The sequence below is a fragment of the Mytilus galloprovincialis genome, chromosome 6 (assembly GCF_965363235.1).
Source record: "Mytilus galloprovincialis chromosome 6, xbMytGall1.hap1.1, whole genome shotgun sequence".
Lineage (NCBI taxonomy): Eukaryota > Metazoa > Mollusca > Bivalvia > Mytilida > Mytilidae > Mytilus > Mytilus galloprovincialis.
The window spans coordinates 39,898,954-39,913,977 of NC_134843.1; the positions used below are offsets into that span (position 1 = coordinate 39,898,954).

Sequence of the window (15,024 nt, forward strand, 5' to 3'; positions counted from 1 at the left end):
GCTATATTTCGAACGAATGGTTTAAGAATGTTAATTAAGTCACAGTGTAAATAAAACTTTCGCGTAATATGGACCTAACATATTTTTCTTCTTTCGATGGTTTCTATAAAGGCAGTGGCTTTTCGTCCGGCTAGCTGGACAAAGAGTCAAAAATGTCTATTCATCCGGCAAGCTGGACAAATAGCATTTTTACGGTATTTTGCTATTTGTCCGGCCAAAATATAATGGTGAATATAACATCGTGATTTAAGGAAATACACGCTGAGTATAGTTATGAGAAATATTGTCTAAATCGTATATCAACGTCTATGCAGCAAATACACTTTTGAATTAGTCACTTATAGTCTTGGCAAAAAATTGTACAAATAATTTCCATTCATTCACTAAAACAAATCAAAATTCAAAATGAATATACTACAAAGTATATATTTTATCCAGATGTGTTTATTCTAAAGGAGTTTGGGGGAGGGGCAAAAAAGACTCATCTTTTTATTTGTTCTACCTATGAATTTCATGTAAGGTAAATTATTGGCTTCAATGAATATCTATGATTCCGAAAGGAGATTATGAATTTATTGTTTTCTTGACTGAGTTTGGTTCAAATCAGGTCGAATGAAATTTTCGGGGGGGGGGGGGGGGGGGTTTCAACTCATAGGAAATAAGAGAGAACGGTTTAGGCACGTGTAACCTTCACAAAAAGTAAGATTGAGTTTGCGATAGAAAAATATAGTAAAAAAATGTTTATTGAGTTAAATAGAATAAAAAAGGGGGTTAACCCAACCCTGATACTAGTATCCTATTCAGGCCAAGTCCAGGTAAATCAGTGCATGTTCAAAGATAATCGTTGTAGTAGAACTTAGAAATAATTCGCCCTAGTTATTTGATTTAGTCATTATCCGAATGCGTTTTGCCTCCATGAGGTAAATCAGCAATTTCAGTTTCATGTCAGGCTTTATTCCTCTTTGTTTACATGTACACTATATACGCTATTGTTCTGGGGTCACTAATGAATAAAACAATCACATTCTCTCTATTTTCTTTATGACATCTTTAAATATAAATCACGATCTCCAATTCTCAAAACTTCCATTGCATACGCGCGTTTGTTATCCGACACCTCATCCGGGACACTTTCAGCGCCACATGAAACTTTTATTGGTATTAAAGATTTGCGCATCCGGAAAGCCGGACAAATAGAGATTTTTAACTATTCATCCGGCTAGCCGGACGAATAGACACTCCGTTCTATAAATGGGTAAAGGTGTGTAAAACTATGTGCAATAGTAAAATTGAGAATGGAAATGGGGAATGCGTCGAAGACAACAACCCGACAAAAGAGCAGACCACAGCCAAAGGCCACCAATTGGTCTTCAATGGAGCGAGAAACTCCCGCACCCAGAGGTGTCTCTCAGCTGGATCCTAAACAAAAATGTATACTAGTTCAGTGATAATGTTGGTCATACTAGGCTGCCAAATATACACAAGAAACTATGATTAAAATTTTTTTTTTTATATTTCCCAACGCTGAGGTTATTGACACATCTAACACGTGACAAACGCTGTTTTTTTTTTTTTGTTTGTTTGATTTTCATTCCAACGACTCAAACGTAAGGTCAATATGTCAAAATGTCCTGACATCTTTTTGAACTTCTGAAAATATCACAAGTGAATGCGAGTGTTGCGTAGGAATATGTAGTCCTACTATCATAAGTGTCAGCGTGATCACCAATGGGTGAAGTATGTGCAGAGAGGGACCGGATCTACATTTTTTTTTAAAACTTACAGACAATTTAAAATGCGTAGTTTGTGTAATATTTTAGTTCTGTATAAGACATATTTCGACAGAAAAATATCAAATAATCTGTATTTTTATAAAACGTATTTGCAGTAGTAATGATACAGAGATATTTTTATGCATCAAAATTAAGAATAAATTAATTATTTTCTTTAAATAGCAAAATATGGTTTGAAATTTATTAGATGTTGACAAATTTATTTAACAGGATACAATAACAAGTTTGAACTATGACCATTTCATTTTCTGTTACATGTACTCAAACAACTTTAAATGCGGAACATATACATTTGTATTGAGGAATAACAAATAAATGGAATATGGAAAAATATACACTATAATTCAATTTACCACTCGGTATATCTGGATATACTTTTCCTTTCGAAAAAGATAGAAAGGTTGAACTTTATATTCCTAACAAATTAAATTATCCACGCAAGTGAAAAATTGAACTACACATTTATTTATTTTTTAATTTTAAAATATAAATTCATATCTCAAATATTTTTTATTTCTTTTTATAAAAAATGTATTTTGCAAAAATGAATATGTATAACTATATATTGTGCAGTGTATTTTTTTTTATATTAAAAAGTGTTCAGTCTGATACAAACAGATTTGTAATTAAAAGTTCACTGAATAGTTCTCAGTCTATAAATCGTCATTCCTTTCCATTTTTGATTCAGACTGAAAAGAGACAAAATGGAAGTATACGAACGTTATGAAAGATTTTTGAAAAATCCATTTAAGCTTCATCTTGATAATGAAAGAGGTTTGTAAGATTATGTAAATAATGTTTTCTCTTTGTTCTTAACAATGCATTATTTTTATATATTTATCATAAAAGGTCAAACACGAGGGTGACATCATGGCCCATTAGTCCGACAACCATTATTCCGACAGCCCACTATTCCGACAACCCATTACTCCGACAGCCCACTATCCGACAGCCCATTACTCCGACAGCTCATTATTCCGACAATGCATTTGTCATATGTGTTTGGGTAAATATTCTCCGTTCTCTATAATATTTGTGGTTTTCCGTTTTGATTCCAATTATTCTTTCCATGCGGGATATTTGTCTCAGTATATTGGAGTTGATAAACATGCTTATTGCAACTGCGCTGTCCTTACCCTCTTCCCTATTTCGTTTTACGTGTCTGGGTATTTTATTTGTCCATATATTTCGTCGTTTGTGTGTCCACTGTCAGTCTGTGCTGTTCTAGTTCGCTGTTTTTCTTTGTGTCTTGATCTACCTTCTTTCATTAGATCTTCGGTTTCCCCCTTTCTCGTATCAGGGGAATGAGGTTTCACCACTATTAAATACATAAAAATTATTAGAGTTGGATAACACTACCCGCCCTCTTTTGTAGCAACACTTTCTACCCATTGTATCACTCATCTGAGTTTTATTAAACTTAATTTTGTCGCAGAAATAAGGGACTAATTTAGCGTCAGTCAAAATGAGAAAAACAAAGAGACATATACATACACAGGTCCTTAAAATAAGATGACAAATAGGACGAAATATGTGCTCAGAAAAGATGAGCAATTCCAATTATGAATACGGTATCATGTTCGGGAATGTGAATCCACGAAATACGGAGCACTTAGTCTGAGAGATGACACTCAATGTATTTGTAGGGATACCGATTTAATATTTTAAAATCTAGAAAAATATGCCTCTTTTATAATGGTTGGGGGAGGTGCAGGACTGATGATTTACAACAAATCTGATTACGAAAAACAAATATGACGGACATGAAAATTTCATATTCATGAGGAAAAGTGATATCGGGTCAGTGACTGTATATGACACATACAATCAACGCATTTTGACTTCTCAAATAGAACGAGTGCAGTATAAAAACCAATCACAACTGAACTAGTAAAAAATCTAAGACAATGTGTGACATTCTTGTCCCGCTTGTGTCTTTGTCAAGTTGTCTAATTGTAAAAACTTAGTACAGCATGTGTTTTGTGACAAATTTTAGCTTGACACTAATTTTCATTTAAAGATTGTTTTCAAGAAGAAAAATATTTAGATATTATTGATTTTAAGAAAGGAACAGTAGTCCATATGTCAATTAAGAATCGGTGCTCACCCATTACATTAGGAATTGAAAATGCAAGATACTCAAAAAATCGTATTGTACAGCTGATAAAGTTGAGGATAAGCGCCATTTTTCAATCGAATGCTCACTTCATAATAATTTGAGGGATGAACTCTTTCAGCATATTTCTAGCACTTATCAGAAATTTAAAAAGTGAGATAAACATGATAAATCTTCGATGTTAACACAAGAAAACTTTACTATCATGGGGAAAAGAATGATGATTATTATTGTTAGTTCTTTTGAATTATGTAGTAAATGTCTTGATACTGAGTTATTTGATATCAATGTATTAGTTTTTTTTCTATTTTGTTTTGGCTCCAATGTGACTGAGGCTTATGGTGTTATAAAGATAATTATATCATATCAGTATTGTAATGTCTTAATGTCCGCTTCGAAATGGGAGTGGGTATACTGTTTTACCTCTGTCCGTCCGTCCATCCGTCAGCCTGTCCGTCCGTTCGTCCATCCGTCAGTTCGTCCGTCCGTCGCACGAATATTTTCGTTGCATCTTTTTCATGAACTACATTACAAGTATTTCTAAAATTTGTTTTCAGGGTTTATTGAAGTCAGCTATATCGTATGATGAGTTTTCAGATTCATAACTCAACAACTTCCTGTTTACCGAAATATTTGGGCGGGGGTATCATCAATAGCTCGTACCATCACTGGTTGTTTTTGATTTATATGCTCTTTATAGACCCTGTAATTTGGAAAGTGAAATATTTTTTTCTGTTCTATTCTATATACAGATTTCAAATTGAGTATATAGAAAGTATTCGAACCACCTTATCCTTATGTAATATATACGGAGTTATTTCTAAAAATATGTTATTACCTAAACGATAATATGGATGCTTATTTGGGTCATTCTATGCTCTAGAATAAAAATATGAGTCGTGGCCAGGAAATACTTATTCGTGGCCATGATTTACTAATTCGTGGCCACGAACTACTAATTCACGAGCTACTAATTCGTGGCCACGAGCTACTAATTCGTGGCCACGAGCTTCTAATTCGCGACCACGAATTACTTATTCATGACCACGATTTACCAATTTGTGGCCACGAATTACTAAGTCGTGGTCACGAGTTTCTTATTCGTGGCCACGATTTACCTATCCGTGGCCACGACTTAATTATCTGTGGCCACGATTTACCGAGGAGTGGGACCAAACCTAAAGATAACATAAAAAAGAAAAGATGAAATATTAAGAATACGCTGATGGTTTTTTGGTTGCCTAATGACCAGTGGCAAATATTTCACGCATGTTTAAGACAAATATAATAGAGATCAAAGGATAAAGAATAGATTGAAATGGTAAAAAATAAAAGATATAGAATTATAGAATCGATGATCTGAACCACCCCCCCCCCCCCCCACACACACACACAACATGCCCTTACTGCCAATGCTTGCATATATACATCTCTTTACAAATAACTAAATTTGGTTTCATGGAGCCACGAATAAGTAGCTCGTGGCCACGGAAAAGTAAGTCATGGCCACGAATAAGTAGCTCGTGGCTAACTAACATTTTTTTAGAGCATAGAATGACCCAAATTAGCTTTCATAAAACGTAATAATACAGTCAGACAAAATTAATTTTACCCTGATACCCTGACACTTGACTTTATAAGTGTCGGACTTATGGGTTGTCGGAGTATTGGGCTGTCGGAGCAATGGGCTGTCGGAGTAATGGGTTGTCGGAATAGTGGGTTGTCGGAATAGTGGGATGTCGGAGTAATGGGCTGTCGGAATAATGGCGTGTAACCCTTTCCAAAATCACAAGTTGAAATTTATTATTGATTGTGTGGTGGTTGTTTAACATCCAGTGGGTAATATTACACGCATACTCAAGACGATTACAAACGAATGAGATATAAATCAACCTTGCTTTGTACTAGGAGTCGGACTTGTACGATTCATCGCAAGGAAATGACAAATTTGGTCGTTTTTACACACCAAAATTTACTCTGAGTAAAGAAAAACATGAGCACATAGAAAGGTGACACGGGAGGTACGTCTGGATAAATACAATATATGTGAAACTTTCCTGTTTTTTGATTTTTTCCCTAGTCAGCAGATGAGAGTAAAAGCAACAAAACACATGTATTTCATTTCATACGGTTCAATCTTATACATGTCCACAGTTTAAGTCACATCATTGTTGTCCAGCAGATATATATCCTTCTATTTTTTATTTTAATCCATACAATTGCCTATAGTAACTTAAATGAGTGGATGTCTTGAACAGTTTTCAAAACGTACTTTATCTTAGCACCCTCTGTGTCGACGAAAAAAAGTGAATCTCAAAATTCAATTAACTATTTCTTAGACATAAAATAAATTTGAAAATTACACTATCTAGTTCGTGCCATATTTTAAAACTTGTATATATACATTACGTACTTAGAATATGTTTTGTGTTTTTTCAATTCCTTCTGATGAACCTGATCATCCTTACTAAAAGTGTTAAAATTCCCCGAGAAGTGATTATCTTTGCAAATACTTAATAAAAACTTATAAAAAAAAAGTTTTCAAACTGCAAATAAATCTGTGCGCCTATTACAGCCTTTTGTACCATATGGGTTTTGCTCATTGTTAAAGACTAAAAGACGACCTTTTAACTGTATAGTGCAAACTGAGGTTGTGAGTTCCAACACGTGTAGGTGGATTCGATTTTAATACTTATTGACTAAGATTGCCAGTTTTCCTGGTGATGATCGGAGGTTTCTTCCTCTAACAGCAGCACAAACAACAGCACAAACAACAGCAGAAAATAGCAGTTTAAAATTTTAAGTTTGATAACCATTAATAGAAAATTAATTTTGAATTGGCATCTCTCATTTAAATTGGTGAGTTTTTTTTTTTTTATTTCGTACATTTGTTTTAACACAATACCTAGTATGTTGATCGACTATTAAGATAGGATCATACACAAATTTAAAATGAACTGAACTGAACAGTTGAAACCTACTTAAATATTAAGAGAGACTGAATAATATACAAAATTTAAAGTGTTACCTTCTGTAGAAATGTATTGGGTTAAACGGGCACTATAGCTACGAGATATAGAATATGATTTTTTTTTTGTTCAATTATAAATGAAAATGAAGAAGTGAAATAGGAATTCGCTTTTAAAAGCCAGTATGATTCAAATTTGTCAAAATAAGTAAAAAAACATCGATGATAAATTATTCACTTGCAAATGAATACTTCGAACTCATTGAATCCGTATTCTTGTGACCTCCAATTTAACCCCTTTATAGCTATTTATCTTGAATCTAGGATCTAGTACATGAGACCCCCTCCTCCAGTTTCTGCTGGGGTTTGTGTTGTTTTTACTGTTATGTTTTGTGTACTGTTATTTGACTTTTGGTCTTTTTTTGTAATGAGTCTGGCAGTTTATTGTCGACGTATGAGTTTGAATACTTCTTTATTACTTTTGCCTCTCTTAAAATATATATTTGCTTCTTTGTTTTCAATTGAGTCATAAAGTGTAAAAACAAAACAAATCGAGTACAGTTTCAAAAGAAATGTCCGGGAAGGTACATGTATACATGATTACCAAGTTATCTTGAATGTGATAAACAAGTACCCCATTAAAACTGCGTAATTTAACTTATTTGTCTGTTAAATCAAGATCAACGTGTATATATATTTGCTTGTTATGTAATTCAAAGATTTGGATAAATTTATTTTGATAGAATTAATCTACCTATTTGCACGTATTAATCGATTTATACTGTGGAATTAATCGACATTATACTGTGGAATTCTGACGTTATCAAGTATTTTGTTTTTTGTTTACGAAAAAATATTTTGCGGAAAGTTATTTAAATTTAGTTTCCAGGTGCACCATGCAGCACTCATGCTTAGTATAAAAGCTTGTATTCGAATTATTTATAGATACTATATGTCACTATGTAAATAGTTCAGATTGAAATCTTATGACTGAGTTCTGGTAGTGTTAACTTAAAAAGTTATCTAAAGCTTTGAATAACAAAACAAGCAAAGAAATATAAACGTGAAAAAAATAATTAAGAAAACTATCATGATTTAACAAATAAAATACATTTTAACCACATCAGTAAATCAGCATTTAAATTACATGAATAATCGTTTCTTTTTTAGTATTTGAACCACAGAAAGATGCATCTAATCTGTCGCCACTACCAACTTCCAACAGATCTAGAGCAGATATCACCTATGATAAAGAACCAGGACAATTTTCACAGCTTCAGAGGTTTTTGAATTTATAGACCGTATAAGCATAACCACGTTCCCTCCTACATAACGAGAAAGTAGTTCCATATCAAATAAATTTCCTAAATCTCGTGTTTTATACCCTTTTCTTTAAGAGGTCTTCTTGTATTGTATAGTATCATGTCAAGATTGATGATTAATGAAAGCTTGAAAATATGTTTCATAAATAAGGAAGGAGTCCTTATCTTATTGTTTTGATACTACTGTTCTGCTAACTGCAACATTAAAGTCACAAATAGAGCCACATCAAAATGAACTATACGACAAGTCAAGGAACTTGGTATATACATAAAGTCTTCTTACTATCAATCTGTTCCAGGGTCGGATTAAGTGGGTGCTCACCCTCCCCCTTTTTAGAGAATCATTTATAGTTAATTCGGACTTTTTAACGCTTACCTTCAATTTTTTTCAAGTTTGATGGCCCGCTACTTTTTAAAATCCTGGATCAACATCTGTGTTCCTTGTCAGTTACACAAATATCTCGTCAGCAAATACAATCCCGCAATATTGATAGTTTTACTCTCATATATTGGTTGTAGTCTATCAAATATGTGCTTACAAGTAAAATTACCAGACGTTTTTTTTTAAATTATTTTATTTATTTCACAGAAATAAAATGAATTGTACGAGGTTGATAGAAAAAACTACACCTAGCCGTAGCACAAGTGAAGTTAAAGTATATGTTCATTAGAATTAAAATACTTTAAACTTCTGTGTAAAACGATTATTAAAAGCTTCATTTGTTTCAGTTAATTTCTATGGAGTAACTTAGTTCAAAATGCACAAAGCAGAAATTACATCATAATCTCCCATACTTGATAAATTAGAAAACAAAAGAAAGTTCATTTAACGTACTTATCTAAAAGTCAAGACAAAAAAAAAAAAAAAACCCAAAAGCTCACACCCAACCGCAAGTTTATGCAATCCAAGCATGGAGGAACATTTTGTAACATCAACATAGCAAGAGGAACACAATTTGATTTTCGCTTTAAGTTTCTTGCTGAAATACGCTAATTTGAATTGATATAAAACATATTATGTGTTTTACCATATAGTGCGGACAAAGAAGCCATCCTTTTCTATTCTGAATGGTCGTCCAGTCAAATTCAGGATGTGCCAATTGAATATGTAAACTACTTGCTGGCAGCCTCAAAGAAGAATTGCTTCAATATCACAGATGAGATTATAAAGAAAATGGTTAGAAAACCCCAGGAAAAGCATGATTCAAATTCTCCAGATAATGATCTGATGTCGCGTTTGCAAGGTAAATGTATTTTTTATAGAAAAGCAAAGTTGATGCAACTTTTATCAGGATCATATCTAGTATGTATTCTCAGGTATATCTTTCTACTCAGCGTGTCTGTCTAGTACAAAACATGATTTATATTCATATCACATCTCGTTTTCGTCATCCATATGCATATAGTTTACCACTGGACGTTCCACAGCTGGCCATCCACACATCTATCCATCATCTACCTGTAAGGAATACAGCAATGGGACACATTTAACAAACTTTACTAAAATTGTCCGTTAATAAATTTTGAAATTATTATGAAACTAAGGTTTCAACTCCCTCAGGCAAAGTTGGCCTTAGATGAATATTGCTATTTATTTTAGGTATTTTTGACATATAGCTCTTCAACGATTTTCGATACTTATCTGTCTTCGGATTTTAAAATGTTTGGCTTTGAGCGTTCCTGATGAAGGTAAATCCAGAAAAGCGCTTCGGACGCAAGAAATTATTAAACGTGTTGTTTTCCATTTTTTTTTATGAAAAGTAGTAACAACACGTGCATAGAACTCGAGTAGACCATGACTTACGAAAATAACATCAGTCAATAAAAACAACCTTACTTCAATAACACAAGGTTTGAAGCCATTACCATCTCCAAATATTTTTCTAAGCACTATTATGAATAATCGTAATGATTATATGTACAGAATGGCAAATGTTGTGAACTAAGGTCTGCAGAAATTTAAAAAATGCGTGTTCGAGTATTTAAGAAAAAAAGACACCGTTTCACAAAATAGCTTACTTCTAGTACTTTAAAAATAATTAGATATACATGTATTGGTTAGTTAATTAAATTGTTATAATTGACTCTCGAGAAGTGAGTCTAAATATATGTGTTAATGGAATATATTTTTTCAGGACTACTGCTTGACGATCTGACTGAGAATCCAAATCGTCATCTAGAAACATTATGTTTAGAAGCAAGTAAAGAAAATGACAAATTTGTGAAACTGCATTCATTTTTGAATTCTGAAATGGTCAGTATATACATATTTATTCTGCAATTGGGTGTCCTACTATACAGATTCAGCCCTACAGATATCGCTATGCTGTATCTGTATATTATAAAGATATCGCTTTAAAGCTCCGTCCACTGCCGGACTGAGTATTGTATGAACCTGCGTGACCTCAGAATGTGTATTGCAGTCGCATTCCAATGAAGTATTGTTTGACCTTATGAGAATTAACGATTACTTATATATACGATCTGTTTGTTTTCAAACATTTAGAGCAATAATAATTACACCAATTTTGTTTGATAACATGCACTCATGAACAGCAGTCTATTCTACGATGACAATTATCGATTTCAAAACTTGAATGTGTATGATTGTGTAACAAAATCAAACATGTCTATTTCAGCATGCATGTCATGCCAAGAAATCCTCGCTAAAAATTCCGGTCGACCTCCTACGGCAGTCATTAGCAGCTAAAGATTTGATTTCATTCAAGAAATTAATTTATGACCTTCATGTAGGTGTCGCTTAGAACACGGCCATATACCGAATGGTCAATATTAATCATCCATGTAATTTGCTCTATGGAGTGTTTGCAGAATTTCAACGGAGGCAATTTCTTGGCATGGGAGAAAGGAAGAAAGACCATTCACAATTTGTCTTACATTAATTTTGTTTTTCTCTTTTTAATTAAATAAAAAAAATAAACCTTTCAAATATACATGTAGAGTTCATAAGATACAAATATTCCCTGTGGACACCTCCCCGCCCCCTTTTATTTTATGCTCTCTATTTTCAACCCTCGAATTAAGCTTAGGAATCTAATTTAAATTAAAACTTTGCTTTCTAACCAATTTATTCATTTACCGGACCGGCAACTTTCTTTATTTTATACGAAAATCTACAGTGCCGTTATACACATGCATGTTGTTTGCTTGGAGTCCCCGCCCGAAAAGAAAGAAATATCCCAACTCCAAGATACTATATTCCTGCATCACGTGATTTTTACCACGTGGAGCTTACATTTGAATAAATACCGAATATGGAAAGTGAAACTACAATACAATTCATAAAGTCCGAAGGCACAAATAAGAAAAAGAAAGGTTTTTTTTTAAAGCGTAAATTCTCTCTGTGTTCAAAATATACATGAAATCTTTGCCACTGCCCCTTTTCTGTTCTATGAATTATAATCCTGGGTTTTCTATCTGTTACTCCATGCCAAGAAATCCTCGCTAAAAATTCCGGTCGACCTCCTACGGCAGTCATTAGTAGCTAAAGATTTGATTTCATTCAAGAAATTAATTTAATTATGACCTTAATGTACGTGTCGCTTAGAACACGGCCATATACCGAATGGTCAATATTAATCATCCATGTAATTTGCTCTATGGGATGTTTGCAGAATTTCAACGGAGGCAATTTCTTGGCATGTTAGTTAATGTCAAGTCTGAAGCGTAGGGCAGCTCGTACACTTCTGTTTCAAATTGGACAATGTTTTGTTATTTGTTTTTACTGTTGAAATTAGTTGTTATGTTACAATAGATAATAATTCACCTTGAGCGACCATTCTAGATTCTTTTTTTTTTGCGAACCCGTCTTCACCTGAATGTGTGATTATTATATTACTACGCGGTCCTCAAGGGATTTCAAATCGAAAATAAATGCAAAGAAATGTGAGTTTTTGTGTCTTTCAAAACACAAACAATATACAGAATTAATTGCAGGATAAAAACAATAACTGTTTACTGGCTGTATTTGTACTCGGCACGAAACAGGAGTAATAGCTCTCTAAAGCTCGCATTACACCTGTTTCTTAGCCTCGTACAAATACAACTGTCATTTAAAGACACTAATCAGTTATTGGCTATGTATTACAGGTTTATGAATAATTGGAAATACGAGGTACAATGTTTGTTATAATTGGAAAGAGAGTAGAACATAATTGAGAATGAGGGATGGGAGTGGCGACAATGTAACAACTTTTTTTTTTAAATAACTAGAAGCCGCTAGTATGCTTTCAATTAACGATGATAAAACTCCCAAATTTTAGTTTTAATGTTGTAAATTCAAATACCTAAGAAAAACTATACTAATTTATATTTTTTTCTTTCATATTTAAAGTTTTGTATATTTATCTGTTTTGCCTCTAATTAAATGGGTTGGAAAACATTGCAAATTACATATATGCTGAGTGCAAAATATGCTTTGAAATGCTTTATAATACATCATTTATTAATTTGATCAATATTTTACATTTGAAATAAGATGCAAAATTTCCCATGTCCTTGTTCAGTCATTCAGTTAGATTTGTATTGATTCAAATCTTTAGGTCATGAATTAGTTAAGTGATTGATAAACATTGTGTGGCATACCGTTTCGGTGATACATGGTAGACTTAGTGTTCTCGCCCCGGAAGTAGGAAGTAATGGGTTCGATCCTCGGCAAGGTCATACAAAATTATTTTTTTACTGCCTCTCCGCTAAGCATGCTGCCTTAAAGAGTAAGAGCAAAGACTGGTCGGCTCGGAGTTAAAATATAACGCCCGGGTATGGTAACGTGTCTTCTTTTGGACGGCTACCTTGTGTATAAGCAAGTTAAACATTCAGATCAGTTTGTCTGTATTGTTCAATGGAGGGTTCACAATAACTTATTTTTCCTTGAAAATGCATTTAATTTGCCTTTGATCGTTATATAGCCATCATCATCATCGTCGTTGTCTTCTGTAGATCTGTCGGTCCGTCCGTAGTAAGTCCATCGTTCTTTCGTTTGCTAGAACATTCGTTCGTTCGTTCGTTCGTTCGTTAGTTTCTTTCTTGGTTTCTTTCTTTATTCGTTCATCCATCACACGTATACACTTATCTGACAAATATCGTGTGTTAAAAGTGAATTGTCAAAAATAAGTTGCACGCATCATGGTGTTAAATTGACTTACGAACGGATGGACCCGACCCGGGGGATTACAATATAGCCCCAACACTTTAAGAACACTTAGCACAAGTTCGAAAATTGTGTCTATCTATATATCTTTTCAGGTGCAGTTTTACATGGATGGTACAGAATCTGACGATTCAGCATTTGATAAAACAGCAACCATGCATTGCTTATACGGACGCCAATAAAATACGTTATTGTCAACTATCGATTGAAACTCTATATCGACAGATGCTATCTTTCAAAGATTTGTCATAATTAATGTTATTAAAACATACATTGCAGTGTGAAGTGAGAGTTTTTGTGCTCAGTGTTTAGGTCTCACTGTGACTTTGAAGAGTAGCAATACAATCGCTATTCCTTTGGTTTTTGTATGTTATTTTGTTGTGCATTTGCTGATTTTTACCCCATATCCTTTGTTTTTCTATAGGACTTTGTTTTACTGCCATTCATATGATTTACCCCTTTACAGGTCTTTTACTTATTAATGTAAAGCAACGAAAAATTCCATTTTCAATATGAATGGAATTTCAGTTGTTACTACATGATGCGAGCAAATTTATTTTTCTGCATTGAACAAATCTCCAAGAATTAATAACGTCCAAGAACAAAGTTCTTAATATTTGTACAAAGCGGCATAACTCAATTGTCAGAAACCGCATTTTATTATCGACTTGGTTATGTTGAGAACATAACATAAAGAAACATCACAGCGAAATGTGCCTCTGCTTTTTCTTATATAATAATCCAAAGACTGGGCAGCACTAACGGTAGACATACCCATCTACAATATCACCTTGCTGACAAATGGACTAATATTTATTAAAAAACTAACAATGTATTACGGACGGACGGACAGACGGGCGACGCCTAGTATTGTGTTTAAATTCGTGGTATTGGGAAGAATTAAATGACAATTATAACTTAAAAAGCAAGATTATACACGAAAACACACAAGATACAAAATTTATTACAAAAAGATACAAAAATCAGTTTTATCTACATAATGTATACACCTCTAATCTAAACGAACTATTTGGAGATATACAGATAATAAATTTACAAAAAGAGAAGTGATATGATTAGATGGTATATAATGCCGCATTTAATGTAGAAATGTACAAAAAAAAACAGATATATATTATGCCTAAGTTACGTCATACAAAAATCAAAATTAAATATAACATCCCCATATGGTTATAAATGGAGTTTTTAATTATTTACATTTTTCATGATTAATCACAAACAAAATGGAAACGGGAAATGGGTCAAAGAGGCAACCCGACGAAAGAGCAGAAAAAAGCCCAAGCTCACTACTTATGTATAATCGACAACTTAGCGGAATATGATCTCAATGATCAAAGATTCCGGCAGCAGTTGTATAAATGCAATGGAAATGAACTATATAAAAAAGAAGATGTGGTATGATTGCCAATGAGACAATTATCCATAAAAGACCAAAAGGACAGACATTAACAACTATAGGTCACCGTACGGCCTTCAACAATGAGCAAAGCCCATACCGCATAGTAAGCTATAAAAGGCCCCGATAAGACAATGTAAAACAAATCAAAGAGAAAACTAACGGCCTTATTTATGCAAAAAATGAACGAAAAACAAATATGTAACACATAAACAAACGACAACCACTGAATTACAGG

General features: G+C 33.4%; 1 protein-coding gene across 1 annotated transcript; it reads left to right on the plus strand.

Moving 5' to 3' along the window:
* The first annotated feature begins 2,412 nt into the window (after nt 1-2,412).
* On the plus strand, nt 2,413-13,650 carry LOC143079552 (uncharacterized). Its single transcript, XM_076254960.1, has 5 exons — nt 2,413-2,567; nt 8,048-8,159; nt 9,235-9,443; nt 10,335-10,453; nt 13,465-13,650. Exons 1-5 carry the CDS (start codon nt 2,498-2,500, stop codon nt 13,549-13,551), a joined length of 597 nt encoding a protein of 198 aa, XP_076111075.1. The 5' UTR covers nt 2,413-2,497; the 3' UTR covers nt 13,552-13,650.
* Nucleotides 13,651-15,024: the final 1,374 nt, after the last annotated feature.